At 51.9% G+C, this 23,001-nt stretch overlaps 1 protein-coding gene across 2 annotated transcripts; it reads right to left on the bottom strand.

Moving 5' to 3' along the window:
• Positions 1-6,234: 6,234 nt before the first annotated feature.
• On the bottom strand, positions 6,235-21,809 carry Rgs14 (regulator of G protein signaling 14). 2 transcript variants are annotated; one of them, XM_051171997.1, is made up of 15 exons: positions 21,513-21,807; positions 13,548-13,569; positions 13,189-13,367; positions 12,750-12,842; positions 12,525-12,668; positions 12,017-12,160; positions 11,772-11,883; positions 11,330-11,442; positions 10,121-10,324; positions 8,107-8,183; positions 7,775-7,901; positions 7,611-7,692; positions 7,456-7,502; positions 7,252-7,366; positions 6,235-7,028 (listed from the first exon to the last, which is right to left on the bottom strand). In XM_051171997.1, the coding sequence occupies exons 1-15, from the start codon at positions 21,555-21,557 to the stop codon at positions 6,889-6,891; spliced, it is 1,644 nt and encodes a 547-aa protein (XP_051027954.1). In that variant the 5' UTR covers positions 21,558-21,807; the 3' UTR covers positions 6,235-6,888. The 2 variants fall into 2 exon arrangements, with proteins under 2 accessions (XP_051027954.1, XP_051027963.1); XM_051172006.1 differs by having other exon boundaries at positions 6,882-7,028; positions 7,252-7,310; positions 21,513-21,809.
• Positions 21,810-23,001: the final 1,192 nt, after the last annotated feature.

Genomic DNA, 23,001 nt, shown 5'->3' with positions numbered 1-23,001 from the left:
CAAAGTCTAGCCAAAATAGCTGAGGCTGCTTTGAGGCACACACGTGCGTGCGTGTGTGTGTGTGTGTGTGTGTGTGTGTGTGTGTGTGTGTGTGTGTTCTTGTTTTCTTCAGAAATTAAGTCTTCCCTGCACTTCCCTCCTCACGTGGCTCCAGTCCTGACCATTGATGTTCTTAGGGTTGGGGCCAGAGGGGGAGGCTGTGAGCATCTTGCTGTCTGAGGCAGGCCAGGGCTCTGGCATCTTGCTCCCTGGACTTTGAGTTCTCGCTCTAGGGCTTGAGTCCTGGGCTCTGTGCTCTGCAGCATGGGCTGAGCTGCTTGAACCCACATCTCACCCCTGCTTCTCACTGCGTGCTCTGGGCCCCAAAGTCTGCAACCCTAAGTGCCAGCTCCAGGTTCGGGCCTGGGTGTGTCAGCTCTCAGCTCTCAGCTCTGGTGTCAGGGTTTGGACATTAGACTTCAGGTTCTGCTTCTAGGGGCCCCATGTTCAGGGTTCTGCGTACTTAGTTCTACTTCTGTTCTGCAGGCTTTAGACTAAGTTCTACTCCCTTCAACAACAGAGAAGGAGCGTGCCAGTGGCCCCGACTCACAGGGTTGTGCTCGCCTGCTCATTTTTGCTGGATGGCTTTGGTGCCAGAGCCAGCATCCTAGCTGGTTCTATGTCATTTTTCCTTTTGCCCTTTGGTTCTTCTCTGCCCTCTAGCCAATTTCTGGAGACAGATGCTAACATGGCCACAGAGCAGGCCTTGTTCAGACCCTCCGGTCCTCATGGGCCTTTTCCATGCGTCCATAGAATAGGGTGAGTCAGATGGCACCAACAGTGCGCGCTTCCCTCATTGGGCCCTTTGTCTCCCTGTGGAAATGAGCTCCAGAGTCACCTGAGCACCAGGCCAAGCCCCCCACCCCCAAGGGTGCACCTTGTGCTCTTTGCTGGGGGTAAGGGTGGCTTGTCCCAGGGAGCATAGTCCACTGCTGTGTCTGCACATCTTCAGCAGGAGCTCTAGGTGAGCAGCCAGTGCCTCCGCTTGTCCCCACACAGGCTCAGAACAAGGTCACTGAGTGACAGCATGGCTTCCCCCATCCCTAAGACTTTTGCAGAGGGAGAAGAGCAAGAGATAACCAGCAAAATGGTGTGGCAGAGGCTTGGAGCACAGGCTTGGGTTCCCTGAGCATCCTTAAGAACGCCACAGCTGTTTGCTTAGCTGAAATCCTCTGTAGGGATGGAATTGTCAGGATGCAAAACTGTTTAAAAAAAAAAAAAAAAAACCTGGGCGTGGTGGCGCAGGCCTTTAATCCCAGCACTCAGGAAGCAGAAGCAGGTGATCACTGTGAGCTCGAGACCAGACTGGTCTACAAAGTGAGTCCAGGACAGCTAAGGCTACACAGAAAAACCATGTCTCGAAAAGCCAAAAAAAAAAAAAAAAAAGGGTATGTTCTCTTCATTCATACTATATACTGGGTGGATGAGGCCACACCCTTGAGGGCTTCCTTTCTGTGGAGATGAATAGCTCTGTACCATCTTGCCTGACCACCCTTAAATCAGTGTAGGTCAGTGGCTGTGAAATATAGCCCATGGGTTAATGAGCTGGTGCGAGAGGAAGCTGTGGGTATGGGTTCCTCTTCCTGAAGATGAGGTCTGGCTGGGCTGCTGAAGGGCCAAGACCTTGGGAAAAAGGAATGCCTCATAGCAGCTATTGCGGAACTCTGTCCCCCAGGTATGGCGTGCCACTGCTGTCTTGGTATCAGAACAACCGTGGCTACCACAAGGAGCTCCCCAGGTAGCCCGTGAGGCACAAGCTCCCTCTTCTCGCTAGGGTATTTAAACACTTCCTAGTTGTAAGCGGGAAGGCTCTGTGTTAATTACATATCCTCCTGTAAGACACAGCATTAAAGTCATTGCTCATGAAGTTAGACTTAGGTGGGATTGTTTTATTAGTCCATTGTTGGTACCCTAGCTGAGATGAACAGGTGCTTGCTCATTTCTCCCCAAGAAAAGTCACCAAGATTATTTGACAAGGAAAGAACAGAGATGGGATTGTGGTAGAAGGGCATACCAGCCAACCAAACCGGCCAAGAGTGACGATGCTCTCAAATCTCCAAATAAGTATTAGATTCTACCAAGAATGGTTGTCCAGCAGAGATAAAGATTGACTCTTGGGAAGTTCTTTATAGTGAGTAAATTATTTAAAATTGTATCTGTAAGAAATTAAAGCTAGGTTGGGTAGTGGTGGCACAGAGGTAGGTGGACTGCTGTGAGTTCGAGGCCAGCCTGGTCTACAAAATGAGTCCAGGACAGCCAAGGCCACACAGAGAAACCCTGTCTCAAAAAACTAAAACCAAAACAAAAAAAAAAAAAAAAAAAAAAGAACGCTAAACATATGCTTGACCACCAAGTGACACTCTTAGCCAGTAAACCTTTATTCTTTATAAGTTATCCCGTATGTGCTATTCAGCTATGGACACAGAAACTATATTAAGATAGGCATTGTGCCAGAGGCATTGCTCTACTGAACATTAGCACAAGTTGGAGAAGTTTCCTCACCAGCCAAGGATATTCCCAATTACTCATTTGCTATGTGCTATAATGGAGCGCGGACATGCCACAGTGGGCTCTTCTCTCCATGTTCCACATTTGATTGTTTGCCAGTTTTGGGATCGTAGATAATACTGCAGGGATGGGCAGTCTCCTGAATGGACTGAGTGATCGCTAGTGGTATTGGTTTCTTTTCTTTTCCTTTTTCTCTTCTTTTCTTTTTCTTCTTCTTTTTTTTTTTTTTTTTAATTATTTTTTTATTTTTCGAAACAGGGTTTCTTGTGTAGCCTTGGCTGTCCTGGACTCACTTTGTAGACTAGGCTGGCCTCGAACTCACAGAGATCCACCTGCCTCTGCCTCCTGAGTGCTGGGATTAAAGGCGTGTGCTTATTTTTATTTTATTTTTTTAAAGATATATTTATTAGCTAGGGGTGGTATCACATACCTATAATCCCAGCACTTGGGAGGCAGAGGCAGACAGATCTCTTGAGTTTGAGGCCAGCCTGGCCTATAGAGCCAGTTCAAGAACAGCTAAGAGCTGGGCGTGGTGGGGCACGCCTTTAATCCCAGCACTTGGGAGGCAGAGGCAGACAGATCACTGTGAGTTCAAGGCCAGCCTGGTCTACAAAGCAAGTCTAGGATAGACAAGGCTACACAGAGAAACCCTGTCTTGAAAAACAAAACAACAACAAGAACAGCTAAGGATACACAAAAAAATGTCTCAAAAAATGTTGTATTTATTGGACTGGCAAGATGGCTCAACAGGTAAAGACACTTGCTTCCAAATCTAAATCTGAGTGTAACCCTAAGGACCCACATGGTAGAAGAAGTGAACCAACTCCTGCAAGTTGTTCTCTGACCTCCACACGCACATATTAAATGTTTAAAATATAATTAATTAAAAGGAATGTTTGTTTTTGTGTCTCCTTGTGTGTGTGTGTCTCTTACTATGTAGACCAGGCTGGCCTCTAACTCACAGAGATCTACCTGCCTTTTCTGGGATTAAAGATGTGTGCCACTACCACCTGGCTCTGTGTGTGTGTGTGTCTGTGGGTGTGGGTGTGTGTCTTTCTCTGTGTGTCTCTCTCTATGTCTGTGTGTCTCTGTATATGTATCTCTCTGTCTGTGTGTCTCTCTATATGCGCAGGTCTCTTTGTGTGCACGTCTTTTTGTGTCTCTGTGTATGTCAGTCTCTGTGTGCATCTGTGTATGTGTGCAACTGTGCACACACAGGGAGGCCACAACAGGGTGCCTTGTGTCCTCATCTACCACCCTCTGCCTATTCCTTTGAGGTGGGCTCTCTCTCTCCGAATCTGGAACTCACATTTCCTCAGCTATCCTGAAAGCCAGTAAGCCCCAGTGACCCTCCTATCTACCTGACTGGTGCTGGGGCCACAGGCACGCGCAGGATGCCCAGGATGGTGCGTGGGTGCTAAGATCTGAACCCTGATATTCAGAATTGATCAGCGAGGGCTCTTAGCTGCTGAGCCATTTTCCCAGTTTTTAACAGAAACTCCTGACCTGCCTCTAGAACCAAAGAGCCATATCAATATGCTCTCCCCTAAGATGGCCGTAGCTCCTTATCAGGCACTCACACCACGGGCCTCCTGGGGCAGTGCTCCTGTGTCTGATGGCCTGAGTATTAGTGAAGCCCCACAGACAGGTTCGTCTCTTCCCCCATGCAGCCTCCTTTTATCCCCATCAGGTTGTTTAGAAAAACGAAAACACAAAAGACCCCTAATCTGGACCTTGGTAAATGTAAGTTTCTCTCTGGCAGGAGATGAACGCTATGCTGGCTCTTTCAGCTTTCACGGGCCATGAAGGTGCCTTGTACTTTGCTGGCCTTGCATATGTGCTGGGGAAAGGTAAGCTTGGCCTGTAGGCTCCACCAGCTTTGGGAAGATAGCCTATCTCTCACTCGGCATCCCCTCCTGTCTCCCTGGAGCTCATGGCAGAGTCTCTTCCTGTATGGCCAAGGAAATTAGAGGGACGTTCTGTGGCTGACAAGAGAAAATATGAGGATTGCCCGGGACTGGCCTGCGAGCCAGAGAGCCACCTTCCTTAGGAGTTCTGCTAAGCCTGCTGGGGATAGATTGTTATACCAGGACCTGCTGACTGTTGACTTCCTCACAGAAGGAGGGACCAGGAAGGTCAGGGGACCTCACCTGAATTTCCTGTCATCCCTCCCCAGTCTTGTATGCAAGTCTTCCCTACTTATGTGGGTCTTGGGGGAGGAGCTAGAAGATATAGGTGCTTAAAGCATGAGAAAGTGGGGGTGGGGTAGGGGAGTAGGGAGTGGGGGGGTCCCGTCTACACAGCCATGGGACAGACTTTGCAGTGTGCCTAATTAAATTACTCTTAGGGGACTTTGGGGGAATTTTCTTGGTTCTTGTTGGGACCTTAGGAGGAGGTTAAGATGTTGTTTATATTTCTCCTAGGAAAGTTATTTTAGCAACAGGGATTTGTGTCCCTACACCCACTCCTGCCGTCATGTACACATACCCTGGTGTTATGCGTTCCCCTCATGCTTCACTGAGTCTCTTCCAGACTGCCTAGGTGGCCAGTGAAGCAAGATTCTTGTAGTTGCAGGTCTTAGAAACCCAGCTCACAGTAACAAGCCCTTGCTCCTAGGCAAGAATGCACTTGTTTGCGTAAGGCGAATGTCTAGGAGCAGCCATTGCAGGCATGAAACGTGTGGCAGGATGTCAGCCAGCCCAGCTCTGCTCTCCTGTGTTGGTGTCTTCTGTGTGCAAGGCCTTTGTGCAAATGCTCAGAAGGTGGCAGAAGATATGCCAGCAGAACTGGGATTAAAATAAGATTTATTTAGAGTCACAGATGGTTGTGAGCTTCCATGTGGGTGCTGAGACTCAACCCTGGGTCCGCTGTAACAGCAGCCAGTGCTCTTAACCATGAGCCATCTGATTAGGATTCTTATCAAAGTAGCTTCGGAAACCACCTCTGAGATAAACTCCACCCATGGGGAATGGAATATATGGTTGGTCAGTTCTGTGTCATCAGCTCACCCCAGAAGCCTAGGGGTCCGTTAAACAGTCAAATAAAGTGAGGGGTTACCAGGTGACAGAAACCTCAAACCCCCAGAGGAAGGCAGGGTGGACTAGCAAACCCCACTGATCTATCCCACCGGTTTCAAAGATGACAAAGAGCCAGTTAGATGAGAAGGAAGGGGCGGAGGAGGTCCTGCTGGAGGGCTCAGGGAAGACTCACCTAAGTGCAGGGCTCCGCCCTTCCCCCTCAAGCCGCCTAGCTTACCTCCCTAGGGGGTCCTGGGTTGGGCTTCTTTCCCAGAGGCTGAGGCTTTCTTTCTGTGAAGTCTTTTTCCCTTTCCTCCTTGCTGTCTAGAGATCGGATACCACCCAGTCAAAGCAGACGTTGCCTAGCCTTGTCCCACAACAAGCTTTTGATGAAGCCCAAGGGGCCCTCAGTAATGCAGAGATACATCAGACGCCTGATAGAAACAGAGCAGCAACGCAAGTGATGCATTCATGTCAGAGGGCACCGTGGGGCAGCTGAGATGGCAAAGGCACAGCTGTAGAGGAAGGGCCCTCTCTCCCTTCCTCTCTCCCTCCCCCCTTCCCTCACCATCCCCTCTGTTCTATATCCTGTGCCTTGGAAAGAGAGATTCTGAGAAGAGGAAATCGGAAGTATACACTGAGGTCGCTAAGAACTTCCTGGCACTGGCCTTGGTGACAGAGGCAGTGGGGTAGTGGGTCCACACAGGGCAGAATGGCACACAAGAAACACACCTCATGGCTGAATAACAATAATAATTATTATTATAACAATATCATACAACCAGGACAAACCCAGCTGCCCCAAGCCAACCATAAAATCCATATGTACAGTAGAGTCTATGAGGATGGAGGGAGGGGTTGCCCACTAGCACGTCCAGGCCTTACTTATATCAATTCTTTAAAGAGGGGCCAGCCCCTCCTCCTGCCCCTTGGTAAAGCCTAGAACAAGTGGAGGAGACGGGCACTGCCAAAGTCACTCCCTTCTGTTCAGTATGCTTATACCAAGGGGCTAGGCCCACCTCCCCCTGATGGCCTATTGCAAGGAATGGATGGGTAAACCTATGAACAACAGGTAGCCACAGTTTGGGAGTGTGGCTCCTCTGAATTCCCTTTCCACCCCTCCTGGCTCCTTCCGTGGGCCTGCCCATAGCAGAGAGGGGCCAGGGACACTCATGGCAGACACAGGGCATGCAGAGCCGGACCCATGGCATGCTTGGTCCGCCCAGGCACCATGCATCCAGCCTGGACTGTTACACAGGTGTCGGAGGACTGGGTGGACAGTGGCGTCTGAAGGGCCCTCCCTGGGCTGAGTAGGTGACTCAGTCTACGGCGGAGCCTCCTGAGAACCTGGTCTTTGGGAAGGGAGCTGCAGAAATTCTGGAAGTACCAGGTCCTCTTTGCGAAGAAGTCCCCTCTGGTCATGGGCCCCACTGCTCTGCACCCGGTTCAGAAGCTCCACCAGGCCTGGGAGACAGCCACAGAGTCAGGGCTCATATAGTCAGAGCCAAATGCTAATAATGCACCATTCCGCTGCCTGCTGTCACCCTGATGCCATACTTTCAGTATATTCCAGCTCCAATGGCCTTCAGCACTAGCCTTAGCTCAGGCCTCTCTGATGCCACCCTCCATCATCCTCAAGCCCACTTCCCTCATCCCTTTAATCCCATAGGCCCCATGATCCCCACACCTTCAATGTCACAGGTCTGCCGTTTCCCAGTAGAACTACTGGCATCTTCCACCAACAAACTGGGGGGCAATGGAGGAAGATGAGTTTCCTTGTTCTGGGCTCTAGGGAGGCATCCCTGCAAAAAAGTGGGGTCAGGGGCACAACCAGGAGGGGAGAAGCAGAGAGTTAAAAAGGGCACCCCCCCCCCCAAAGGCTCTCAGTTACCTGGCTGCGGCCCGGGGATATGCTGCTGGCTTCACTTATCTTTGCACCTATAACGGACAGTGCCACTGTTGGGTTTGGCTTTCCTCTCAGAAGCCCCTCCTCCTGTGCCAGAGGCACTCTGGGAAATCAGGTCCCAGGGTCTAAACATCACTTACCTGGAAGAGTATCCAAAACCAGTGTCTGCGAGGCCACAGAGCTCACCAGCTTCTCCAAATCCAGCATCTGCTTCTCCCCTGGCTACAGAAAGAGGTTAGCAGGCTGTGGGCTTGACCTTCCCTCCTGGTCTGGCTCTCCCTTGACCTACAGCTCCATCACTCACCCTGTGCAGGACCACCTGATCCAGGCTCAGGCCATGCTTTGCCAGGATGGGCTGCAGTGCCTCCTGCAGCCGCTTGGTGGGCTTGGCTGAGATCCGGACCACCCGCTCCAGCTCAGCTAACTCCAGCCTGCAGAGTGATGGAGACTTGGGCCCCTTTCCCAAAATAAGCCAGGAAGGGACAAAGCCTAACCAGAGGGTGGAACAGTTTGGAGTGGGGGTGGGGCTTTTGCCTAGGGGGCAGGGCTCCCAGCCCAGGATGAGATCTGAGATTTGAGGACCAGTAGATAAGATCTGGCTGGAAGGCAGATCAAGCTTTGGGGTGGGTTACTCACTGGAAAGTGATCCTGTTTTCCAGCCGCACTTCCTGGTCAGCCAGCACTGTGCAATCTTGATCCAGGACCAGGGCCTTCTGCAGATGCCAGGGAGTGTCTAAGAACTCCCTCCTCCCACCCCAAACCATCCTCTGGGGATACCTGGAAAAGCTACCTTCATTTCCTCCTGTGGCCTTTAGACCATGAAGGACCAGCCCATGGGTAACAGAAGGCTGGAGACGCAGATCAGGTAAGGGCCAGTAGAGTTTGAGCCTGATAAGATTAAAGCTAAGAGATCTTAGGAGTGGACGATGCCCTGGGCATAGTGGCATAGTGGTGCACGCCTTTAGTCCCAGCTCTTGGGAGGTAGAGACTGATGGAGTTCAAGACCAGCCTGGGCTACATAGCAAGTTCCAGGCCAGCCTGGGCTACACAGTAAGACTTTGTCGAAAGAAAGAAAGAAAGAAAGAAAGAAAGAAAGAAAGACGTGGGGAATGCTTGGGAATGCGAGGGGAAGCTTGGAAAAGAATCCGATTTGGAGAAATAGAGGGATGTGAGCATGCATGTTTATGGGGGTTCTTTAGAAAGGACGAAGCTTGGGTCCTGGATCACTGAATGTGTGACCTTCCTTGAGGCATGGGAAACTCAAGTAGACCTTCTGGATACATTTTCCCTCACCACCGGCCTTTGTTAGCCACTTGGACCTTGTCTCTTGCCTCCCTAATGCCTAGGTCAGCACCCTCCTGCCCCAACACACAGACACACACACAGACACACACAGACACACACACACACACACACACACACACACACACACACACACACACACATCCCAGACCAGGAAAATGAAAAGCATTTGGTATAGTCCCGACACACAGTAGGTATACATACAGACAAGACGACAGTCTGTACCAGCATAAGACTTGTAGAGGGAGGACTTCAAAGGGAGGGGGAGACTCTCCAGACAGTAGGGCTGTGCTGTGCCATGGGGACAGGTGGAATGTGGGTGGTGAAGTTATATTTAGCAGGCACAAAAGCCCATCTGGGCCGCTGGCAGCTGTTCTGGTGGCCTGAGAGAGTGGGCAGAGCGCCTTCCATTGCCGCCTCACACCCCCACACCCCAGGTCCCTAAACATGTCCTGCAAACCCTCCTTACCTCCCTCTGCGTGCAGTGTCCTCTCCCTACAGTTCTCCCAGACATGCTCTGCTCCGTCCTCTTTAGCTACCGTTTCTTTCAGGAAGCTGCTGACCAGCCACGCCCACCCACCTTCCCTGAAGAGTCTTGCTCTGGAGGCCTGACTCGCAATCTCTTCTTGCTTGGCTTTCCTCCAGCCAGGACCTAGCAGGCACAGCCTCCCTTCCAGTGCTCTTCACACACCTTGGCTACCTCTTGGGGCCTGAATGAATTCCTGTCACTTCCCCTGGAATGCAGGATTGTTCCCCTGGGGGCCCCCTTACAGGGTGGCTTAAATATGAATTTCCTTACACCTTAAAGTATAATGGCCATTTGAACTTAAAGGAAGAGTTCAGGGATTCAGTTCATTGGACACAAGGCAAGGGTGAGGGGATCCCCCAATGGCATTGGATACAAGGCAGGGGTGAGGGGATCCCCCAATGGCATTGGATACAAGGCAGGGGTGAGGGGATCCCCCAATGGCATCTTCAGGGGTGGGTCTGTGGGGATGGCAGTGTAAACTGTGGGAGTGGATGAAATCCCCAGTTCCAGTGTACCCTCTCCCCAGCTTTACCTCTCAGAAAGCATCAGAGTTGGGTGATGGGTAAAGTTGGGAACTAGGATGATGGGTTTACGCCTGAGTAGGACTTTTGTGGGACATGGGTGCGTATCAGAGAATGAATGAGGAGTTGGCACTGGGATTCATGCAGACTTGGACATGGGTAGGAATAAGGTACAAGGACAGGTAGGAAGGGATGGTGACAGAGAATGGCATTAGAATTAACGGTGTACAGAGGATTAGGAAAAGAACTGGGTTGTGATCAGAAGGGAGGCCAGAGTTGGGGCCGGTCATGCTCATACCTGTTCATTGCCCACCAGGTAGACCTTAATGTCAGGCAGAGAGAGGCCTCTCTTCTCACAGATGCCTGCCAGCATGTCACGGATGGTGAGGCCAGGTCGAGCCAGGGCCAAGGAGGCCGTGCCATCAGGTAGGTACACGCAGCAGTACTTCCCTGGCCGGCTTTCGCTCTCACCTTCTCCACTTCCAAGGCTCTTTCGGTGGCTCTGGTTGTGGGCAAGAGCAAACAGAGGCTGACTGTATGCATGTGAGGGCAAGTGACAAGTACATGGGGTCACTAGAAGCTCTCTGGGACACATACACGCACACTTGGAGGCAGGCAGAGACCTGTCTTGCTCCAGGAACAGGTATGCACACATGTGGACACTCAAGCAAGCATGGTGACACATGCCTTTGGAAGCAGAGGCAGGAAGACCTCTGATTTCAAAGCAAGCCTGCTCTACAGAGTGAGTTCCAGGTCAGTCAGGGCTACACAGAATCTAAAACAAAACAAAACAAAACAAAAACCCTCCAAAACCACCTCCACCAAAGAAAAACCAAAAAATTTGGACACTCCCCAGGGGTCCCGCTCAAACTAAGGCATCAGCCAAGGACAATACAGGCGGTAAACTTTAAACCCCTACCCAGATCTAGCCAATGGTCAGAACATTTTCCACAGTTGAGTGGAGAGTGGGATATGACTTTCTCACGTACTCTGGTGCCTCACATTTGACCATGTCCCCTGGAGGGGGAAACCTGGTGGCACTCAGAGGAAGGACAGCAGGTTGCCAAGAAGAGACTTGATACCCTATGAGCATATATAGGGGGAGATAACCCCCCTCAGGAACAGTCATGGGGAGGGGAATAAGGGGAAAATGGGAGGGAGGGAAGAATGGGAGGATACAAGGGATCGGAAAACCATTGAGATGTAACAAGGATAAATTAATAAAAATTTAAAAAAATTTGGACACTCAAAGACAGCTCCACTACCTAGCCACACACATGCATACAGGGTACACTGAGGCACATCTGCCCGCTGAGGATGTACACCCACAGCATGTACAGAGACCACTATATCTAGCACAGAAAGAAAGGAAGGGTGAGGTGATGGCTTGGTGGAGCAAGTTAGGAGGGAAAGTGTAGGCATCCACCCGGAATGCTGGGAACGCGTGAAGTGAACCCGCAGTGATCCTAACCAGAAAGGCATCTTGTTTCCCTCAAACACCGCTCACCTCAGATTTGCTGCTCACAAAGGCAAGGAAGCCCAGGTCCAGACTGGCGGAAGAATTCAGGGATCCCTGAGACTCTCGTCGCTGGGCCAAATTCGCGGCTCCGCCAGTCATCTCTAAGGAAAAGTCAGCAATGAAGGGGCTTCCTCCTCCCACCGTTCCTCTGGTTAGGCCCTCCCATTCGGTGGGCCTTGTTTGGCGCCATCCTGAGGGGACTTAAAGTGTGTTGGTCCCTGGGTGTGTCATTGTGTAGCCCTCCCAACTTCTGGGGTGTAGCCCGGGAGCACAGCCTCCTCGAGAAACCAGGTGGTCTCAAAAACCTACACTGGGGGATTTGGGTTTTACATTATTGCAGACTATGGGTCAAGTAGGAAGAAGGGGGCGCTCCCAAAATTGCCCCAAACTTCCTGGCCACACCATTTCTAAGGCCAGCGCAGGTTCTCACCTCTACGAAAGGACTTGCGGAGAGGACGGCCACAAGGGCCCTCAGCAAGTGGCAGCTGCCCCAACTCCTCCACGCCCAGCGGCAGTGACTTCCCAGGCTTCAGCTTTGGCTTCTGAGGATACAGGGAAGACTCTAGTGTGGAGGTTGGGGGTAGGGCGGGGCGGATCTATGTCTGGGTAAGATCCTTCCTGAGACTGCTCACAACCTCCTCCTCCCGCCCTGCCCCCTGCCCCCTGCCCCCTGACCTTCCTCGTGGTGTCGGGGCTCCCCAGGCGGGAGGAGCCAGGTTCCCGCAGGGGGCGTCCCTCAGCCTCGGCCATCAGGCACTCTTGGTACAGCGGGGATTTGACAAAGCGCGCGTAACTGTCGAACTTCATCAAATTGAAGATCTGCGCCGCCATCAGATGTAGGTGGTGATGGGCACCAGGAGAGGACAGTGGAGGGTTGGATGGTGGCTTCTGCCTGCAACTCGTGCGCCCTGTCCCCCGCCAGCCCAGGTAGGGGAGCCCCAAGCCTTGCTTTCTCAATTCCTGCCTATTCACCTAGAGTCTGAGACCAGACCCTATGCTTGACCCCGCCCCAGCCGGTCCCTCTAACTCCAGCCTTGGCCTTGCATTTGGCTCTGTTTCCGCAGCTCTGCGTTCAAATTTGCCCCTTCCCCTCCGGCTCTGGCTCCGGCTCCGTCCCTGAATCTGGTCCTATTGGGCGGTCCATCTTCCTTCTCAGCCTGGCCTTGCCTCTTGGCCCCCTCACCTGAAGCTGCTGCGCTCGAAACATATCCGGCCGAGGCTGGGCCAGCACCTCCTCACTAAGCCAAGCCTGGCGATCGATGTTCACGGGGCTCAGAGCCTGGCTGGACAGGAACTCATGATAGATGCTGTGGGCCTCCTGAGCTAACTGGGGGAGGAGGGACCAGAAGAGGTCAGGGGCATGCCTCAAGCCCTAGACCCCACCCCGCTGACCCATCTTTCTCTCCACCTGCATGGTGTCGCTGGCTGGGATCTGCTGGAAGCGCTCACAGGCTTTCCAGAAAGTAACGTTCTCCGCGCTGAATTCCTTCTTCAGGAACTCCTGGCGTGAGGAGAAAGAGAAGGAAGGCCTTCAGGCACAGGTTGAATCAGGGACGTGTTCAAAGACTGGGACAGACTCTGGGCCAAGAGACCAGACAGATAGACAGATGGTGCCAGATCTGGGATACCGGAAGAAAATGAGAAGCAGAGATGAGGACAGGGAGAAGGGAAAGTTCCCAGATCGGTCGGTCGCGAGGGAAAAGATGCCAAAGACCGGCTAGATGGGAGACCGCACAGAGTGGCAGCACTCCAGCCAACCTGAAGCTCTGTCTAAGCCCCTTACAGCCCCCCCCCCACTCCCTGCAGTGGCACCCACCTCCCCCATTCCACCCCACCCCAGGGCTTACAGTGAAGTAAGCCAGGCCCAGTGGGTCTTGCAGCAGCCGCTCAAAGGACAGGGCCCAGCTGGCCACAGGCTGCTCCTCATTGGAGAAGGGGCTACTGGGGCCACTGGGGAGGCTGTGGATGCTGAGGGAACTGCCTCTTCCCTCACCCTGGCCCTGGGAAGCTGCTGTGCTGGTCAGTTCTGCAGAGAGAGGGGAAAGTTGGGGTGAGCCTTTTCCTTCCTCAGCCTGTGACCCACTCCCCCTTGCAGGCAGGCAGATGTAAGTGCCTAAAAGGCCAGCAAGTGGCTAGAGGTGTGTCCCCACTCACTTCCACTCCCCTCAGTCATAGCCATGCTTTACCCACACCCTCTGTCACTTACCTCCATCAGAGACGGCCAGAACCTAGGAGAGACCCAAGGTAGGAGGTCAGAATACAGCCCTATAAGGCCCGTAAGAAAGTTTAAGGAGCCACACGGGGCCAGAGCTCAGTGAGGTGGGACTGTGTTTTCTGCCTAGAGAGGCTCCCCATCACCAGATAGTCATTACTGCCCACATTTTGCTCAGGCAGTCCTGGCCACCTTTCCATCGTGTGCCAACCACTGTGTGCTGGGACCTGCTAGGGGTACTTTCTAGTGGCCCTTGGTTTATACTGCTCTCTCCCAGCGCCTGCTAGGTGAGCCCAGGTGTGCCTAGACTTCAATCATGCCTCTGACGGGTACTACCTGTGTGAGTTTGGGCACATTAGCTCGCTTGCTGGGATGATAATGTCCTCCAGAAACTGTGTGCACTGTGTTTATAACACTGGTTAGTTAGCGTTATGGTGAGGGCTATCCCGCCTTGTGTTTGAAGGAGCAAAGATGTTTCTGTAGCTAACGACCTCGTTGTACCTGTTTCCCCTTGGGGTTCTCATGCCACCCTACCGTGGGCATGGCATGGAATGCTTGCTGGTCTTGTGACACAGAGCAGAGTCTACCAAACTTTAGCATAGAGTAGCCAAGAGGACTTCAACCCCCACCTCTGACATTTAGGTTAAGCAGATCCAGGATGGGGCTCGGAGCTCTCCATTTCTACAGTTTTTGTTTTGTTTTGGATTTTGTTTTATTTTGTTTTTCAAGACAGGGTTTCTCTGTGTAGCCTTGGCTGCCCTGGACTCACTTTGTAGACCAGGCTGGCCGCGAACTCACAGCAATCCGCCTGCCTCTGCCTCCCAAGTGCTGGGATTAAAGGTGTGCGCCATCACGCCCGGCTGAAGCTCTCCATTTCTAATAGGCTTCTCAATAATTTGGGAGCTGATCCAAGGACCACAGTATGAGAAGCACTGTCATTCAAGGCAACTCCATTCTCTCCCACAATGTACACTAACCTGACTTCTCTAGGAATCGGAGCCATTGGTGAAACTGAGCCCCCCCCCAACCTTGAAGTCCTTCTTGTGGTGGTTTCTCTTGGTATCTTTCCTACCTCCCTGATGCTCCCCAGCTCCGCTGCCCATGCAGGGTGGACTCTCCCCTTTCCTGCTTCTGTTCTGAGCCCTTTGTGTCCCACCTCTAGCTCCAACCACACACAGCCAGCTTCCTGCCAATGTTTGTTTCAGATGTCCTGTAAGCCATTCAAACTCTGTCCCCGCTGTAAAAGTCCTGAGGCAGCTTGCCGGTACCCTGTCTTTTTTCCATCACGTAGACTCCCAGGACCTCCAGCCCTCTTCACCTACTCTAGCTCCCTGTCACAGAAACTTCCATCATGTCCTTTCTTTGCAGCCTCACTGGAAGCAAGCCTGGGAGAGCCTCCCCTGCCTTGATCTCTGTTCTCCAGGCCTACCCTCAGAGCACTTAGGTCACGTGGAAGTCAGGACTGGCCTGCAGGATACTATAGGCTATTATCTGGCCTCTGGGATGGTGGGATGAGTTTAAAAGGGCACTCCCATGTTCAAAAAGTCAGAGATTGCCATTCGTCCATTTTTCTATCTCCCCTTCGAGAGTGATGCACAAGGTATCATGAGCATCTCCTCAGAGTGGCAGCCTTGGCTGGTCCTGAGCAGCCAGTGGCCTTCCCTACAGGCAATTCTCATGCTCCACTCGAGGGACTCAGGGCCAGAGGCAATGGGAAACAGGCGCCGCCTAAACTGCTTGAGTTGACATCTTGAGCCCTGTGACCTTAGAAAGAGTATTCAGCTATTTTTTTCACCTTAGTTTGTCGTCTGTGACACCTGGGCAGTCAGTGGTCCTGACTTCAGAGGACTGCTTCAGTTGAGTGAGCTCAGAACACTTTGTGGTGTGTAGCAACTGTTCTAGAACATTACAGCTACTGTTGTTGCATCCATGTCCACTGCTGATGCAGCCAGGTGTTTGAGTTTGCTACCGTGCAGGAGAGGAAAGAACACGATTGTCTGAGCTCTCAGGACAATGATTCAAACCCCAGCTCTGCTTTTTCTCTTGTTTTACAACCTTGCATGGGAGTTGAGCAAGAGAGAAAGTTTGCAATTGCCTGAGCTGGGTGTGGGGCCAGCTCCCCAGCACACCACACTTGGAGCCTCCCTCTGCCTCCCCACATTCTATCTCACACTCCTCCAGATGCCCCTCGTTATTAGAGTCATCTCTCGCAGCCAAGGTCCTCACTTCCCTCAGCTAAGGGGAGAAAGTCCTGATTCCTAGGGGTGGGAGATCCTTCCCACTGCCTGAAGTCCTGAGGCAGCCTGCTATTTTCTTCCCCTGCACCTGCCTGCGCCCCGCTGCTGTCTTCCTCCCCCAGCTGCTCCACAGCTGCAGCTGTGTTCCTAGCTTCAGAGCCTGTGCTGCGCTCCTCCCCCTAGCTCTCTGGTGCAGCCCCCCCTCGGTGCACGGCCTTACCCTCCTTAAGGATCCTTAGCCTTTGTGCTGTCCTCTGATCCCAGATCTGCCTATCCTCTGTAGGCAGCTTTCTCTGGGCAGGAGTTCTTAACATAGCCCAAAGTATGGGAACTGGAGCCAGCCACACTAAGATCTTCTTTGGCCCTCAGAGCTTTTATTTCTATATTATCTTTAATTAAATGTCTGTGTCCTTAAGTAGGGCTGGCTCCCAGGTTTTCTCCAGGCCCTTCCTTCGCCACTGTTCCACCCTGGGCTCGATTCCTTGCCTGCCTCAGTGGGATTGCTGTTGCCAAGTTACAGTTAAACCTCTACCTGCGCCTGACTAATGGGCCCCTCCAACATCATTTCCCTCCTCCTCACCTCCACCCTACACTTTATCAACCTTCTATTTTCCCCACACCCCTGCTTCCTGTTTGCTGTTTCCTCTACCTGAGTACCTACTTCTCTAGCCCCCTGGGCATTGCTCCAGGAGCATCCCTACCCATCAATTATTCCCAAATGCTGGTCTTCACCATGCCCTTCCCACTACGCTATGCTAGCTCATGCCTGAGCCGCTCACATATACAGCCTGGTGTCTCCTGGAGGGCAGGTCTTGTTGGGAAAGGAGTGTGTCTGAAACCCCTGCACCAGAGGCAGTCTTACAACTAAGATGCTGGCCCGGTGCCCTCCCCATGCCTGGGCATGGCTGTCCCATCACTGTCTGCTTCCATGCTACCCCCTGAGGTTCTTTGTCCCAGCTTCCTTTGCCCCACTGGCTGTTGAAAGTAGAATTGGGGCAAAGCTGGAAGAGACACAGAAATCTCAAGCTGGGACAGAGGAGGAATGGAGTCCACTTCCTGCTCAGTCGTGTGAGTATCCAGAATAACGAGCTCAGGTCCCTTGGTGAGAGCATCATCTATGTATGGCAAAGTGGGGTCCAGAGCCCAGCTATGACTTACATAGGCTACAAGGCATGGGGAAGTGGGGTTCAACAGTGAGCCCAGTTCTTACCTCTGCTTGAAGAGCCCTGTTGAGTGAATGGAGAAAAGGGGAAGACAGGATGAGGAAGGATGTGGTGGCCAGTGGCACTCCCAGCCCATAGTGGGCTCTGCCTTTGTTCTTAGGAAGTAGCTCTAAGGGAGCCGCTGGTACCCGAGGACAATTAAGAGGCCACCTCAAGTTTCCTGATACACTCAACATCTCTGACCCCTTCAGCAGACGTTACTGCCCCTGTTCCACAAGCGAGGAACCCAAGGCCCAGAGAAGTTATAGAGTTAAAAAGTGGCAGAGATAGTATTAGATGCCAAGCTTGTCTGCCAACTATGGAATTCAAAAGCTTTACCACATCTCTCCATGCTACTTTATATATTTGTTTGTTTTTGTTTTTCAAGACAGGGTCTCTCTGTGTAGCCTTGGCTACCCTAGACTCACTTTGTAGACCAGGTTGGCCTCAAACTTACAGCAATCTGCCTGCCTCTGCCTTCTGAGTACTAGGATTAAAGGTGCGCACGCGCACACACACACACACACACACACACACACACACACACACACACTTGAAACAGGGTTTCACTATGTAGCCCTGGCCAACCTGGCACTTCTTAGGTAGCCTTGACTGGCCTCTAATCTCCAGAGCTCCACCTGCCTCTGCCTTCAGAGCACTGGTAGCAAAGGCATATATCATTGCACCAAGCCTTGCCACTTCCCTTATAGATAGGGCAGCTTGGAGTGCCATGACTTGTAGCTCTCAGACACAGTGTGTAAGGCCAAAGGAGGTAAGGCACAAGGCCTCCTCTTGAACTGTGGCCCCAGAGGAGTCAGATATCAAAAAGAGAGCAAATCAATTCATAGACACCTCAGGATTTCTCTGTCCCGATCACAACTCTTACTTAAACCAGAACGTTACTCTGGTGTCCTCACTTGTGTCCCTCAGGCCTTTCCAGCGCTGAGCACCTGAGCTGTGATCTCATTTCACTCCCATGGCTATCTATACAGCCGTGGTTGACTGACCCCTTCAGCTCTGCAGGGCTTCCTCCAAGATTTGGCCCTTCTGTAAATCACCCCTGCACTGCCATCCCTGACCCTGAGTGAGGCAGGAGGGACATAGAGACACTTGGGCTTCTTGTAGGTCTCTTTGCCAGCACGTGTTGGGGGACTCACTCTGAGTTTCCAGAAAGAGAAATATGACTAAGCTGAAGTCAAACTCAGCCTCCCTTGGGGAATATACCTCCACAGTACTGTGCGTTTTCCTATGTACAAGTCTCCCCCTGGGCCACCCCCCCCTCCCCGCCCCAGCTTGCATATGCTTTAAGGACTATCTTCTACGGTGTTATGTTCATGGAGAAGATGGTTTTCCTTGCCAGACTCCTCTCAGTCTCTCTCCATTTCCGACCTACAGCTCTTCTCCAAACCAGAACGTTATTTCAATAATCTTCACTCATGTCTTTCAGCCCTCACTAACTAACTGGGCCTAACAGGGGGCTGCTCAGGGCACTGGGAGCTGGGCCTGGCCTTTTCTTTTCTTTCTTTCTTCCTTTTTTTTTTTGTTTTTTGTTTTTTGTTTTTTGTTTTTTGTTTTTTTTTTCGAGACAGAGTCACTCTGTGTTAGCCTTGGCTGTCCTGGATTCACTTTGTAGACCAGGCTGGCCTCGAACTTACAATGATTCACCTGCCTCTGCCTCCCAAGTGCTGGGGTTACAGGTGTGGGTCACCACGCCCAGCACTGTCTTCGTTTTTTTTTTTTTTTTTCTCGAGACAGGATCTCTCTGTGTAGCCTTGGCTGTCCTAGACTCACTTTGTAGACCAGGCTGGCCTCAAACTCACAGTGATCTGCCTGCCTCTGCCTCTCGAGTGCTGGGATTAAAGGGGTGCACCACTATCCTGGCATTGTCTTGTTTCTTTCTTTCTTTTTTTTTTTTTTTTTTTTTTTAGTTTTTCAAGACAGGGTCTCTCTGTGTATCTGTGTACCCTTGACTGTCCTGGACTTGCTTTGTAGACCAGGCTGGCCTCGAACTCACAGAGATCCGCCTGCCTCTGCCTCCCAAGTGCTGGGATTAAAGGTGTGTGCCACCACACCCGGCTCTGTCTTGCTTCTTGAGACAAGGTTTCTCTGTGTAGCCTTGGCTATCTTAGGGTTGCTTTGTAGACCAGGCTGGCCTTGAACTCACAGAGAGCTACCTACCTCTGCTTCCCCAAATGCTGGGATTAAAGCCCTGATGGGGCCCGGGTCTTTTTGTTACTGTTGTTAAATTTATTTTTATTTTATGCACAGTAGTGTTTTGCCTACATGTGTGTCTGTTGGATCCCCTGGAACTGGAGTCACAGGCAGTTATGAGCTGCCATGTGAATGCTGGGAAATGAACGCAGGTCCTCTGAAAGGTCATCCAGTGTTCTTAACCACTGAGCGATCTCTCCAGTCCCCTGGGACCTGGGTCTTAAGTGCTTAGGGTGGGACAAGGCAGAGCAAGCCCTGGGTGAATGAGCAAGTGCAGAAATGAAGTGACAGCTGGTTCTGTGTGAAGATTTCTCTAGGAGGGGGGTAGGGGCCTCTCCAAGTGACAGGTTTCATCACTGCTGAGTGCCAGAAGGATGCCTGATGACTGACACCGCCTCATCAGGGAGGGATGGGGGACGGGGAGGAACCAGAGCCAGGCAGAACTGAGGGACTCAGGGTATGTATGCAAACGGTGACCCTTCTACTCAACAGTATATCAGTTTTGGTCCTCTGAGCCTTCCCCATGAGATAACAACTGGACATCTTGGCCACAGGCCCATCTCCGTGTGCAGCTACACTGTAATTGCTGATGCCTATTTTCCCATCCCTGCTCTGGCCCCAAGTACGGCCTCATCGAGCTGCCCATTGTCCAGCAAGTAGACATCTTTGAACCGTGAGGTCTCAAGGGTCATACAGAGAATTCAGAACTGGTCCTGAAACAATAGATACAAACATGTGTGACAGTTGCTGAGGAGACCTGGGGCAGCTGTGGGTTTGGCAGGACTTGGGGCAGAGCTTGTACCACCTTCTTTACTCTGAATGATTTTTGGATAGAGAAGCCATGGGCTGACACGGAAGGGACAGGCTGGATCTGTCTCCGGCAGTTCTGGTTTCTGTCCTAGAAATATCAATACAGCTATTTTTTTTTTTTTTTTTTGAGGAGGTCCTGGGCTATTTCTCCTTAGCTTTGTGCCCAGGCCACCTAGAGAAGAGCAAACCAAGTGCCATGTCCACTGAGGGTGGGAGTGCAAGGCAGATGGGTTCTCCTTGGGCTTCCTAAGTTGGGTTGATGATAGAAGACGTAGGATGGGGACCATCCAGCATTTGGAATTGGTCTGCCTTCCACCCAAATAGCATGATGCTGGTGGCAAAGGGCCACTGGTCAAGAGATGCACACCAATCTCGGGAACTAGCAAGTGGGGGTGGGGACTGGGGTGGTTCAACTGTTTAATGGGGCAAAAGATTCTTAGAGAGTGGCTGAATACATAGGGGCTACTGAGATAGCATTTCTGAAGCCTTTACAATGCTTTAAGGGTCTCATAGTCATCAGGCACTTAGTCAACAGGACTTTGATCCACTCCAATTTAATTTTACAGATGACAAAATAGAAAAGGATCTTCCCTGGGAAGAGATGACTGAGCTAGAACGGGATCCCAGGTCAGTCTGGACTCACTGGCTATGTCCCATGGTGCTAGGCTGGAGCCTTGGGATGGGAGCTTATCAGAACACTGTTTGGTCTCCCTGGAGTTGTTTAGTGACCCTGCCAGGTGAGTGGTGTTCCTAAGGAGAAAAGAGGGGCTCAAAACATTAAATCCACCCATTTGGTGAATGAAGGAGAAGAGCCCAAAACTCTGAAGCAGTCCTAGTCAGGAGTCAAACAGCCTGGAGAGGGTGTAAGGGGATCAGGGCAGCTGCAGCCCAGGGCATGCTATGCTCTGTTGTACACTCCTCCTTCCTGGAAGCAAGGAATAGAATGGGCAGAGCTGTTCTTTCTGTCCTGTCCTTGCTGACCCATCCTGGGCTGCCTAAAGAATACCAGTTCTGGCTGGATGCCTCTGGAGCAGGTTGATGTAGTGACCCAGCAAGGGCTGGTCTTAACCTTATCTTGGGTACCCAGGGCATGAGATGGAGAGAGGAGGGCTGGGGCCCAGAGGTGAAGGGTTTGAACAGTTGTAGGAGGGAGCGGGGAGCGGCAGGGCCACTGGGTCTCTATGCTGCTCCGTAAGCAGCTTCCGTAATCTCAGTGGTAGGTGAGGGAGCAGTGAGTCCAGCCTGCATGTGGAACCAGAGCCTGTGCCTATTTGCTCTGGGGTCATCCCTGGGGCTGCACCAGACTCCCAGCAGGGCATCTGGAAGGGTCCTGGGGTGACAGCACCAGGTCCCACTGCCAGCAGCTGTCTGTACCCAACTTCTCCAGCCTGCTGGCAGCCCCCTGGGCTCCTCCTCAATCCCGCTGGGTGTGCCTCCTGGACTCCACCCTGGGTGTGCCCACCCCCTCCTTGTGGCTCTGGCTCAGAGCCCACACTCACCATGCGCCCGTTGGGGACACCCAAGTGCTTGGGTTTCCCTGGCATACCTCCGCCGATCGCAGGTCCCCGCCACGGGGGGCCACCCACCACAAGGATTGTGGAAGCACCGACCAGAGCTCTCAGTGTGGCAGGCAGGCAGTGGAGAGAGCTCGCTCTGCTCCTGCGGGCCCTTACATCCTGAAACACCAGCTCACTACCTCTTTTCTCTGCCACAGGAAGTGTCTCTATAGAAACCAAACCACAGAAAGAAGCAAGGTCTAAGAGAGCGAGTGCCTCTTCCTACTCGCATACACACACACACACACACACACACACACACACGTTCACGCACACACACATGCCGCCAACGCACCCTTGGTTGCACCCCATGTAAGCACCAACACACAGCAGGAGCCTCCCTGTGCCCAGGGAGGAGCCTGAAGTGTTCTGGCTCAGTCTGGCTCCAAGGATGTGTCAGCACAGAGAAGGGCATGGTCATACAACTAGGCACTTTTGTACCAGGTAGTCTGGCAAGGGTTTCTATGGTCGTGAGGACATGCACGCTGGGTCCTAGGTATCTATATATGTGCTTTATTCAGCAAACATTTACTCCATACCTACTATGTGCCAGGCTTGGCACCCTAACCCAGGCAGTTTGCAAGTGGAGACTAGTAGCCCTAGGCTGTCATCTGATGGCCAGGTGAGTGAAGAGGCAAACACACTGCATGTGTGACAATGTATGTAGGCATGCCCCCATCGTGAACACATACACTTTCTTTCACAAGGGCACCTGAACCTTCAGACATACACATGTGAAGCTGGACGTGGTGACACATACCTGTAATGCCAGCACTCGGGAGGTAGAGGCAGGAGAAACAGTAGGTTTAAGGTCAACGTAGCTACAGGAGACTCAATCTCTATCTATACTGATCTGTATCTATACCTAAACAAAAAGTATATATATATAGCACCTCGGATGGGTACATATGACAGGCATATTCATATGGAGGCCTATGTGTAGTCAGACACCCCAGGGACCAGGCATCCATACATGCACTGATCATTAGGAGAATGGATTGGGAATCCATAGCAAAGAGGTAAATTAGCCGGGCGTGGTGGCGCACACCTTTAATCCCAGCACTCAGGAGGCAGAGGCAGGCGGATCACTGTGAGTTCGAGACCAGCCTGGTCTACAAAGTGAGTCCAGGATGGCCAAGGCTACACAGAGAAACCCTGTCTCAAAAAAAACAAAAACAAAAACAAACAAACAAAAAAAACCATGTGTGGCACTAGAGCAGCAGAGGCAGGTGGAGCTCTATGAGTTCATGGCTAGCCTTGTCTGCATAGTACCAGATGAGCCAGGAATACATAACAATACCCTGTCAACCAACCAACCAGCCAACCAACAAACAAACAAGGCTGGAGAGATGGCTCAGTGGTTAAGAGCACTGCCTACTCATCCAGAGGACCTGGGTTCCATTCCCAAAAACCACATAGTAGTTCACAACTG

This window comes from Acomys russatus, chromosome 3, assembly GCF_903995435.1.
Source record: "Acomys russatus chromosome 3, mAcoRus1.1, whole genome shotgun sequence".
Taxonomy (NCBI): Eukaryota; Metazoa; Chordata; class Mammalia; order Rodentia; family Muridae; genus Acomys; species Acomys russatus.
Note: the sequence above shows the minus strand (reverse complement) of the source record. Positions and strands in the feature narration are given on the sequence as shown.